Below are 12,952 nucleotides of genomic sequence, written 5' to 3' on the forward strand. Positions count from 1 at the left end.
TCTCTCTCTCTCTTACACTCTCTCTCTTTTTAACTTGCTCTATATGTTTTTCCATCTCTCTCTCTCTCTCTCTCTCTCTCTCTCTCTTATATATATAACTTGGTACTGTTGCGTTAAATGTATTCGGGTAATTTCCTAAAAATTCTTTTTTGAAGACAAGCATTTTTGAATTGTTACTCAAAGCTGTTTTATTCATTTTTGTTGTTTTTAAGTTTCAATTTGTGTTTGTGGAGATTATATCTGCTCTTTTTGTTTTAAGCATTTAGTATGACTGTACACAACAGCTATCCAGTTTCATTATGTTCTTCATTATTTCATTCCAAATTTCTCTTTGTCTTTTTTTTTTTGTTTTTGTCTTGATGTACTTTTTAGTTTCTTTATGAGAATATTACAATGGTGTTTGTATGGCAACCAGTGAGAATTTAATTCAATCATTCAAGTGTATGCTTCACTTAGTTCTGTAACAACATGCTCGAAATATTGAAGTAACTACTGCTCAATGAATGTTTACCTCTGCTTCTTTTATTCAAAAAACTTTTAGACATACAAGGAACACCGTTTATGGTTACTGTCTCATCCTTAACAAAACCACCTCTGGATGACTACCTACAAATGTTGAGACGTAATAACAACATCACCACCATTTCAAGACATGCTATGGCACTGTTTTAGAAATATTATCAGTTGTGGTAACTGAAAATTTGGGGTTTTATTTCTAGGTTTCACTACAATATAAAATGATCCTTAGTATTTGACTTGGTTGAAGTGAAAGAATGTAAATACCTTAATGTATTTATTTTTATCCAGTCTTCTGAGTTTAAAAAAACCATTGAGTTCGGTTTTTTTTTTTTTTTTTTTTTTTTTTTGTCCTTCAATCTTTCAGCAACAATAAAACAAGGCCTGATAGTATACTGGGTTAAAATTCAGTCAACTAATTGTCTTCAAAAAGTAGTCTTTTTGTATCAAAAGAAATTTGTTACACTATCCTCACTAACAATCACTTAATGTTAGAATTTATCTGTTATGAAGTGTTATCTCAGCTAAACAGCTCACCACCAGTTCACTAACTTACTGAAATTAGTGTTAAAGATAATGAGATCATTTATCTTAGTGAATTATTTGTTTCTGATTCCCTGCTGTGAAAAACATATCCAGCCATTCAATTCTTTGTTGTTCAGTGATGCTTTCCACTATATTTTGGTCGGCATCTAATTTAGATAGCCTGTAATCTAGAACTGTAGACTTTCTTGAGCTTCTTAATAAGGAACATCAATTCAATAATTGAAATAACTGTCCAATAACAGAATTTTTCCACTGTATTTTAATTATTGGTAACCAGGTTGTGGAATGGATAATTCTTTAAAGAAATGCTTCTTTAAAATGTGTTAACTTCAGAGAAAAGATGGAAATATTCTGTTAGAAAATAAATGTAAGATCAAATTAAATTCTTATGAAAGAACAAGTAGTATTTAGGAATGGATTCATAGATAAAAATGAAAAATTATTAAAAAGATTTATGCTTGTCTGACTAGCTGAGAAATACAAAGAAGTTATGTTCTGTGAATTATTCACAGCTGAAATAGGAAATGAAATATTAGCAACGAAGATGAAAAAAAGTCTCTTTTATAACGATTGTGGTTCCTGTATAGCATAAAGCTATTTTCAGAATGCAATATGATCATTTCTAAATAGAGGAACTATTTCTAGTCATGTATTAGTAGAAATTATTTTATAAATGAATGGTTTGATTTATCGAGAACTTTTAAAACTGATATGCCAGTCAGGTAAGCCACTGCCCAAATTTTGCAGTATCTCTGAAGATCCTAAGTTCAAATTTTACTCCAGACATTATAACAGTAAATATCTTTAGTAAATCTTTAGCCATTATCTCTGACGCTATAAACAAAACTGTCATCATTGACCTAGAAATGAGGACAACAACTTTCTCAGTTGACCAAAGGTGACACAGTTAGAACCTGAATGAACTAATTGTTCGTTTTAATAATTATATAAAACCGTGTTTTATGAACTGAAAGTAATAAGCGTCTTGGCAGTGGTTACAATAGTGGTTATTATACTTGCTGTCATTTATGTACAGACTTTGCACACATACACAGTCATTAATTTAATGATAATTAAAGGAAACCATACAAATAGCTGTTCAAAAATCTATCAAAAAATCGATTCAACTATAAAAGATATAAAATTAAAATTTCCTGTTTTAATTTAAATTTCAATGGAAATAACATTAAAATATAGACAAAAATATGACAAAACAAGAATTAAATGTGAAAAGAAAGACTGAGAAGAAACGGGGTGAAGAGAGAAACAGTTTGTTTGTGTCGAACTTTAATTATTGTTTTATTTCAGAAAATGTGAATTGGTTAATTAGATTCCGATCTGCTGCTTTGCACCTTCATGCTCCAGAATCATCATCATCATCATCATCGTCGTCGTCGTTTAACATCCGTCTCTCTGGAGGCACAATTATCAAGTTCACATTATTTAGTCTACATGTGTTACGTAACTCCTCAATCACCTGGCAGCCCTTTCTTTATCTAACCTGAATGCCTATTATTTTCATAGGTTAATCTGATGAGATAGATCAGGGCCCATTACATTTTCGGGCTTTCTTCTATAATATGGCAGATTGAATAAGGTTAACACGATAGAAGCCTTAGTTTCAATTTCTGAAGATCAATGGAAAAGGAGAAAATGTAGACAGAATAGAAGTTGGAACCAAATGAAGTAGACAGCTTGCATGATGGGAGGAATTGAGGAGAATGCATTTAGTGGATTTATGAAGGGGTAATAAAAAAGAAAAAAAAATCAGAACAACATATTGTGGTGGTACTAGTCAGGGAAAATATATGGTTAGTTGGCCAACAGGTATAGTATAGACTTGAAGGATTAGCAATTTTGTAGGATACAACATAAGCAGGTCATGCAATGATGAGGCCATTGTAATTATTGTTGATGTAGTCTGCAAAAGGGTCTCATAAAAGCAACTCTTGTCATCTGCCAGTCCTAACTCTGTGTGTGTGTATATATATTGTATATACAAAATTATTTAATAACTGCTTTCAATGCTGACATGGGTTGGAGAGTTTGACGGGATCTGGCAAGCCAGAGGATTGCGTCAAGTCCTACTGTCTACTTTGGTATAGTTTCTATGGCTTGTTGCCCTTCCTAACACCAACTACTCTGCAGAGTGTACAGGGTGCTTTTTGTATGGCACGAGTGGGGGTCACCAAGTAACTAAGGTTGGGGAGTGGTATTGATAGAGGTGGATTTGTGCCAAGAGATGAGAGGTTGGAGGCAGAAACAGGTTTCTTTTATTGGACGAGATATATGGCTAACCCAGCTGGAAAGAGAGAGAGAGAGAGAGAGAGAGAGAGAGACAGTTAAAAAGATGCATTGGGGCATACTTGCAAGTTAGAGGGAGGTGTATATAAAGAGGTGGGGGTTGGATAGGGTGAGTGGGAAGAGTGAAGGAGGAGAGGGGGTGTTGGAAAGATGAGTTGTTGAGAGATTCATTGGGAACAGAATGTATGCAGGGGCATTGATATAAATGATGTTTGCTAATTAATTGGTTGGTGAATATATAGTGTAATGGTAAACAAATGAAGGACTGAAGCTGTGATGGTGCTACATATCTTTATTAAATGATTATGATTGCTTCAGTAGTTTGTGAAACCATTTCATCAATTTAAATGATAGTTTATGCATATCCCTGAATTAAGGGCAGTGACATTTATTGACATTTCCTTATAAACAAATCATTTTTTAGCTTTGAACTTTCAAATGAAAGCTCCCTTTTGCCCAACTAATATGTATTCACCTAACCCATGCTAGTATAGAAAAACAGACGTAATGAATGAGTTGTAACATTCTAAATTAATCATTATTGAATAATATAATTTTTTTTTTTTCAGACTTTGAATATATTCCAGAATATTTAACTTGGACATAATTATGTGACCCTAACTCTAATCACCGTTGGATTGTAACTACTCTATTCGGATATTACCTGTATATGATCCAGCCTTTGCTAGAGGAATGGCTATCCTTACTACTTGTGAAATTTAAAGTCAGATGTGCCTGGATTATCTAAAAACAATGGAAAGTTACCTTGTACAAGCTCAAGAGGATTTGGTGAGTATTCTTTTGTCTTTTGATTTGGATATTTACAGAGGAAAGATTGATTGCCATAAAAGGAACTTTTACTTGTAAAATATCGCAAAGGAAAAAAAAAAAAAAAAGAAAACTCATTTTTTAAATAACTTATTCCGTTGCAAATTATAATCACAACCACTGATGCTAAGGGTCTGAATCACGAGGTCATGAGTTCAAGTTCTGTTACAAGCATTATTTGATTCATAAGAAAATCACATTACTCTACTTGCCTCAGAATACCTGACTGATAAAACAGTTCCAGTTCCTTAATTAACAGTTTGTTAGTGATAGGAAGAGTATACAACTGTTAAACCAATTATTCAACAAATATGCAAATGTTCATTTTACAACAACCATCACACCCACATATGTTCCATTCCTAATTTCAGTGAAATTACCAAGAATAAAATCCAAAATTTTCAAGTGTCTTAAAGCCAATACCCTGAAAGGTTTGCCAAGAGAAATGATTTCATTTTCAAATTCTAATACTGTTCATACATTAGCAATCTTTTGGCACAATCTAACATTTTTCTTAGATTATATTAGAAGATAGAGAAGTATTTTAATTTTCTATTTTTAAATTCCCTTTTTGATGCAGTCACTGTGTTCATGTCTTTTGCCAAATTCATATTTCTTCTACAAAAATGGCAAGGAATTAGTTGAATGTCCATATTGTGTAGTGATGATGGGTAAATCAGTCAACTTTATTGGTGTTAACTCTTTCATTACCTACTTTGCCACTTCTTTTGTTTCCCATCTCTACTTTGTTTCTACCAGTTTTGACTATAGGCACAGGTGTCGCTGTGTGGTAAGAAGCTTGTTTCCTAACCACATAGTTCTAGGTTCAGTCTCACTGTGTGGCACCTTGAGCAAGTGTCTTCTACTATACAGCCTTGGGCCTACCAAAGCCTTGAGAGTGGATTTAGTATGTGGAAACTGAAAGAAACCTGTCGTGTGTGTGTTTCTGTATTTACCTCGCCCCCCCCCCCTGCTTGACAACCAGTGTTGGTTTGTTTATGTCCCCCATAACTTAGCAGTTTGGCAAAAGAGACCAATAGAATAAGTACCAGTCTCGGATTTGTAACCATTGAAGAATATTTTTTTTCAAAATGATTTTTATACTTTGAGACAATATTTCCCTAATTTCCCTCGACAGTAGTGTATCAATGGTAATGACCAAGAATTTAATATCCAAGGGAAACGGAACACGAAATGTATTGATATGTCCTCCTGTTGATGTATCTCATGGTTTCTTTGGAAGTGAGCCATTCATTGACAAAATGTCAGCATTTCCATTATTTCTCCTGGGTCGCATGATGGAAATGAGATTATACTAAAGAACAGAAGAAGGCTAATGGCTTCTGCATTATCATTGTTAATAGAGAATACCTATATAGATGTACTATATAGAATACCTATAAATGTACCTCACTTTCTTATTCAAGTTGAAGATCTCGAGTATTATTCTCTGAAACCTGACTGGCACCTCTTACTGCCTCAAGAATATTGCACTGGTACAGTCCTTATGTGCCTAACCTCTCACCTCATCACGTTTTTGCAATCATTAACCAGTCTCCCCTGGATGACACTACACTGTTCACAGTTGTTACTTGCTTTATTTCAATTCGACATCATATATGTCTGGTGGTTTAAACTTTTACTCTGACCTTGCTATTCCATATCTCGTCTCTTGTTAATTGATTTAAAAGTATGATCCAAATCTTTGATTACAACTCTTTCACATCGATTCATTGTTCATTCATATCACATATCTATATTCTTGTCTGTTCACTGTAAATTAGACTATATATGTTTATTTGTGTGTGTGTATTACACACACACACAAACACACACAAACACAACACACATAATATTTACATAACTTTTTCAGTTTACTTAGCAGCCAAATTTTCATGGCACATCATACAAATGATGCTCAATTTTCTCTCTCCATCATTTGCCAATAATTCACTTTCTTCCCTATATTTTCATACCATTCCACCTCTACTTAACCTTATTTATGTCTCTCTTTTTTTTTTTCTTTCTTCATATATGAAGAGAGAAAACCTTTTGTTGTCAATATAATTAGTACTTATCAAATCTTCCTTTAACTCTACTACTAAATATGTCATGTAAAATCCAGAAATGTGTAATTATCTACTTCTTCCATACTTTACTATTACTTGGTGTTTATTTATTTATTTTTTTAATTCTGAACTCGTTAAATGTGGCCTGATTCGCTCATTTGATCCATTCAGGACTTGAACCATGTCACCACCACTCACTTCCTCCTAAGCTTGTATAAGACAGAGTGTGCGATTCTGGCAACAAGCACTAAATCAATAGCTGCAGAGTAGAGTTGTCTCTTCTCTTCCAATTGTCTCACCAATCATATGATTGTGATTTCACAAGTCGCTGCAAGCCCAAACTGCATCTAATATTATAACATGAAAAACACTCACTTCAAAATGGCTTTAGTAAATAGGATCCATTCAGATTTCTATATTGGATCTTGTTTTTAATTGTAGAAAGTTTCCTTTTCATTAACAATTATTTTTATCAATTTAGATGTAATGTGCAATGGGTTGGTAAATAGAAAAGATATAATATTACTTTTCAAGGAATGAAGTGACTGGTTACACAATTCCATAGCCCTGAGTAAATGGGGAGAGAGAGAGAGAGAGAGAGAGAGAGAGAGAGAGAGAGAGAGAGAGAGAGAGAGAGAGAGAGAGAGACGGGCTCAAGCCTGTAAATTCAATTGTATTCTCAAGCTGAAGATTTGTCAATATTGGCAATGTAGAATCAATATAGTACAGGGTGGTTGGATTGGCAGTACTTTTGTTGATGTTGTTGGTGACATTTAAGACACAGTGGCAAAAATGGTAGTCTTGCTGACTGAATTATTGAAAGAGAGAGAGAGAGTTGGTCGAGAGAAGCAACTGGAATGCATGGCTGGAATTGAAGAGGAGAGATTTTAAGCCTTTCACTTACAGAACATTGTTGGTAATTTCTCTGAGTGAGTTCTAGGTTGTCAAACTGCTATGTTGCACATGTCTTGGATATATTACTTGCTGATATCAAGTTTTGAACACTTGGTGTGTATATGGACTTTTACTATTTAGCCATCAAGGGGTCAGCAATTAGTGATATGAAAGGGTTTACTTTTGATGACTGATATAGCTTATAACTGTTACTAAGGTTAAACAGAAAGGAAATTAAAGATTTCCAGATAATGGATTAAGTTATTTGCAGAGTAGACTTAAGTATTTGAACATGAAACCTGAAAGGTTATATTTCTGGAGAGACAATTACTTGAGAATTGGTTGGTAAAGAAAAGAGGAAAAAATGCATCTGGTTATCCAAAGAGTGCTGATCAGGATAGGATTTGGAGAATTGTAACTGTGGAGGAATGAGTCTTGATAACAGATAAACACGTCTGAAGGAGGTAGAAGCAGTGTCAGCTGTGATTTCTTTGACAAATTTCAGGTACAAATTATGTGTCAGTTTTGTCGCTAGTCCTTTTCTCTTCATTCTCCTATCAGCAAGTTTAGTGTTTCTTAGCAAAACAAATGCTTAGTGTGGATCACCATCATGTTGATTAAACGGTTCTCATTTTGGACTCCAAGAGGTTTTAAGCGTTAGTGCTTCACTCGTTTTATTCCATGGAATAGATGAGACAAATCTCTCCTTGGATAAAACACCCTCTATCAATGTAATATTCTTAGGTGGTTTGGTCTCCTTTCCAACATCCAGGTAAACTGAGGTAATGAGGGATTAAGTATTTAACACAATGAAACACCTGCAGTAATTTGAACCCAAAACCTATCAGCAGGTTGTGTAGCACCTTTTGCCTCCTTCTATGTTGCCACATTTCACCTTACTTTTGGGAAATAAGTGCAATCGGGAGATGTAACCTGCAATAGGTTACCATTCCAATCCAGAGGACAATTTCTCTCACATTCACTTAACATTATGAAAGCTGAGCTCTATGCATCAAAACATTCTCAGATTTAAGATACACTTACAGATTATGTCATACAACTCTTTCATTCCAAATTCACGTTATTCAGAACATGTATACATCTCTTTAAATTTTACACCAAAAGATATACTTGTCCACTCTTTCTTCATAATGTATCACATTGTCTTTTAGTTTTCATTGTTTTCTCTTTTGTGCTACAATCTGTTCATTCAGAATCTATTCAGTGGGATTATATCAGCCATTTCATATATTATAATTCAATTATATTACAAATGAACTTAGCAATGTTGGAACTGTTTCTTACCTATAAGAAGAACCAGCGTCTGTTGGTTTTACTATAAAGTATGACAACTAAATATTTAAGACCTTGGATTATATGGTATGGCCTTCAACATTACATCTGATATACTTTCTATAATCTATTTCGATGGAAAATAGGTATTAAACTAACTTCCCAGGTGTATGATCAAACACTTGATAAGGTAGCCTGCCAAAAGAACTGATATCAAATAAGAATTTATAAATTTAATTCTCACAAAACATTGAAGAAAAAAATGTAAAATAATTCTTGCCCCATCCATCTCCCTCTTTCTTTCTCACATTTTGTTCATATCCAACAAATTTATTCTGAAATATCAATTACTTCCCTGAATCAGTTTTAAGTAAACATTTGAATTAGTTACTTAAACTTACTGATACTGCTTCAGTCATTAAGTTGAGAAAAAAAAGTAAAACAAAGGATCCCAAGTGCAAGAAAAAGATTTGTAAGGAGTTCTACGAATTTTAAACAGTACATTTCAATTTTGTAGGGTTACGTTAATGTAAAATCTCTTTTGTAAAGAAATGATTTCAGTTCTATGATTTTAGCCTTAATTTTCAATCGGCATTTATTTTCTTTTAGAAACATCGACAAAATGATGATTATTTATGAATATCCTTTAGAATCCATGCTTAACATCATTTATATTTTTAGATTACTACATGTGAATATAGTTAGTTCCAGCCAATTTAATTTTTAAGCTATTACATGTCTCGTTTCATGAAATAATATCCTTAAGGTTTGACATGCTGAAGATTTCTAAAAATGAAATGGTGCCATACATGGTTATTATCACTGACTAGAAATTTTAAGAACTTTCTGTTAAATAAGCAACACATTGAATAAATGAAATAAAACGTGTATATTATGCATCTTTATTCCTTAATTTCAAATTCAAAATTTTAATCCTACAAATGTTATGAAAAAATGATTGCTTCCTTTGTATTAGCTCTCCACTAGGGGACTCGATGTATTAAACTTTAGTATAGCTGATAGTACCAGTATCTTATATACAAAGTATGAACAACTGGTTTGAGCAGATTCATCTCCAAATGCTGCACTAACCCTGTCTGGGTGCATATTTTGAGTGACAAAATACATCTCTACAATCTGCACAGGATAATAGTATTTACTTCACTAACTGCAAAGTTATAGACTTTACCTACCAATGTAAGATATTGACTCCATCTCTGACAGCTGTATGAGAGTTGCAAGAGAGAATTGATTCTGTTGTCAAGGAGATAGGTTTCGTCATCAGTACAACTAAAACTTGTCAAACATCAACAATTATGTGAACATATAAGCAAGAAAGTAGGCAGACTAAATATTTAGAGAATATCATTGGACATAAAAATTTCAACAGAGCAAAATGTATGGGAATTGGAATAGTGAGGCAAATAAAAATTTCAATTAGGGATTCTTAAAAGAGTAAATTTCATTTAAGTTACACCAGAATGTGATTGATGTTGATTGCTGTAAAATGATTTGATTGATGAAGCACAAGAGACTTGGAATGTTTGAGACACATTGCAACTGTTTAATTGAAAAGAGAAATATTGTGTTAACAAATTTGAAATAATTTATGACAACAAAATTAAGTTTAGAAAATAAGTATTATTTATGTAAAGAGCTCGCACTGGCTCAGGTAAAAGCACTTTAATATGTTATGAAGAATGACACTGATATCTATTGAGGTTTTTGACAATGGAAATATTTATTTCTTTTTGTATAAATATAAAAAGATGTTACTACAAACGACAAAACATCAAGAGAATTGAAGATGATTATTCTTGAACTGGTGTGTATGTAGCTGCAGTCAAAACATTAGCTGGTCATTGTGTGTTGCTGTTTCCATTTGTCCATTGTGGTTTGCTGTTGATTGTGCTACTGTCTCTTGTTTGCTGTCTGCTCGTTGCTTTTGTGTTGATTTAATGCTTTGGCCAGCTGCAGTCTTTTTTGACTGATGTCAGTGGGATTCACTGTGCTGAATATATAGGAGTGATTTGGCTCAGAAAGAAGCATGCCAAGATGACATTGTTGTTGGAGCTGATTCCAAGTGAAGTCTTGGTTGGTCAGATTTTTTTATGATATAGATAGTATTCTAGCAAATCACAAAATCAGATATAGGGATCTGTTTGCTAAATATTCCTGCTCCAAATATTCTGTTTTAAAGATTGAAGAATATTCATTGAATGCATTAAGAAAAAAGTGGAATGTAAATTCATTTGAAAGAGATAAAGCTATTTATAATTCAGTTCTGTTTATTATGGAAACAATGCATTTTGACAATTTGGTGTCTCTTAGCTTTTTAAATATGTTTAAACGTGGTCAATATATGATAAATATATTTTCTATTTTTACATATTTAATACGCCTAATAAAGATGTAAAAGAGAGTGCAAGATCAAATAATTATTCTTTTTGCCAATGATTTTTTAAAAAATGTAATTATTGTTCAAAAATCTTATTTTGCCAGGCTCATCTATTTGATTATAAAACTGTACATGTTGTTTTGGGAAATGAATCAGCTGATCTGGATTCTGTGATTTCATCTCTAGTTGAAGCATTTTATTTGTCTCGAGTGAGTATTATTTCATGATTGTTTCATTGTTTGGAGGACTTTTAGCTATAAAAACAGTTATTTTTGTATAGGACAAAATTTTCAACAAAGTGTAAATGTAACAGAAGTAAAATAAAAGTCAAAATAGAATGGAAAATGCTTAATTTGATAAATATTAAGAAAAATATTTTTGATTTTTGTTCATCAAGAAAGACAAAAAAAGCAAATGTCTGATCTGTCATACAATCTTTTCATTAACTATAAGATTTTTCTATTAGCATTTCTGAGAAAAGATGCTGCTCCAGTATGGCTGCAGTCACATGACTGAAACAAGTAAAAGAATAAAAGAATATATATATAATGTATGAATTAATCTTTAAAAATGGATATTTCACATAACTTTAAAAGAAAAAAATAAAACTCCAGGAATAAAAACATTTTAGTTCTTTAACTACATACCAGGTGTCTCTTCTGAATCTAAAAAGTAAAAAACTATTTTTCAATGATTTCAGTCTCCCCTCTAAAGATGATTACAAGTAGATTTTTTTCAGTATCACACCCAAATAATGATCTACAAATTTTGCAAAAAACCAACAAAATACAACATAATCACAATGTCAGGCTAAAAATGAACAAAGGAAAATGTAGGATTTTTTTTTTTTTTTTTTGCAGAGTCATAAGTGGATGACTTGAATAAAAGATACTGAAAATTCTGAGTAAATTGAATTAAGTACAAAATGGCTTTTTTTTTTTTTTTTTAATATTTACAGACAAACAAAGCAGATGATGTGCTTATCATTCCTGTTATAAATATTTGCCGGAGAGATGTCCATTTAAGAAAAACACTGCATCATGTGTTGAAGCAACAAGGAACTCTCTGTGATGATTTGATCTATCGAGATGATGTTGACCTCCAGAAACTGCATTTTCATCAGAAGCTCAAGCTGACTCTTGTCGATCAAAATATTTTGCCTTTAAAGGATGTTTCCTTGGAAGATTGTGTCGTTAGTGTTATTGACCATCGTCCGAGGGAAAGACCAGAGTCCAGGTAAGAGTTAAAGCAATCATTTATATAATTAAAGAGTAGCATATGTGATTGTATAACCATAACATGTGGTCAACATTCAAGAAATACACTGAGTGTTGTTGGATGGTCATTGTCAACTTAGAAGATGTGTATAAAGAAGAGAAATGCCTACTAAAAGTATGTATTATTTAAAGTCTGCAATAATGTGTCCATGTATTGAGAAATAAATGTTAGACATTAGGTAAAAATCTTCTACAAGATGGTGGTAGAGGTAAGACAGGTTGCTTTGTTGGGCATTAACATCCTGTCAGCACTAAATGACCAAGGAATTATCTTGGAGATAAACTAGTTACAGATAATTGCAGAAACCAGTTAGAGTGCCTAATTTGAGGAATTGCAAGCACGCTGTGGTGTAATTGGTGACAAATCACCTGGCAAGAGAATAGACACATGGCTGAAAATCTTGTTAGTGAGTCTCCTTTTCTTTTGTCTTAAATTGGTGTTTGTAATGTCAAGTATGACATGAAACTTCTGTAGATCTTGTTTATGAAAGACACCATTGATGACCAATGTTAAATTAATGATTCTTTATGAGGAAATTAACGTAATAATATTTTTATTAATCAATATTTACTGAAAGTAGGTTTTATCAATGAAACTATCGCTGTTATATTTGTTAATTATATTTGAGTCCCATCATGATTTAAGGATGATTTTTATTGATTTACTCTCACATGGCCTCTATAGAGAATATAAGCATTCAATGAAGGCTATATATACATATATATATATCCCTATATATATATATCCCTATATATATATATATATATATATATATATATACAGGGATGACCATAAGTTGTTTTAATCATTTCTCATAATAATAATA

General features: G+C 32.5%; 1 protein-coding gene across 4 annotated transcripts in view; it reads left to right on the forward strand.

The window, feature by feature from the left end:
* Positions 1-12,952, forward strand: part of LOC106883074 (protein prune homolog 2) — a 120,744-nt gene that overhangs the window by 16,766 nt on the left and 91,026 nt on the right. For all 4 annotated transcript variants that reach the window (XM_052974338.1, XM_052974340.1, XM_052974341.1 and 1 more), the window contains exons 2-4: positions 3,936-4,155; positions 10,953-11,057; positions 11,807-12,084. In XM_052974338.1, the coding sequence (XP_052830298.1) occupies positions 4,096-4,155; positions 10,953-11,057; positions 11,807-12,084 (443 nt within the window). In that variant the 5' untranslated portion in view covers positions 3,936-4,095. The remainder of the gene's footprint in view (positions 1-3,935; positions 4,156-10,952; positions 11,058-11,806; positions 12,085-12,952) is intronic.

This window comes from Octopus bimaculoides, chromosome 18, assembly GCF_001194135.2.
Source record: "Octopus bimaculoides isolate UCB-OBI-ISO-001 chromosome 18, ASM119413v2, whole genome shotgun sequence".
In the NCBI taxonomy this organism is placed as follows: Eukaryota; Metazoa; Mollusca; class Cephalopoda; order Octopoda; family Octopodidae; genus Octopus; species Octopus bimaculoides.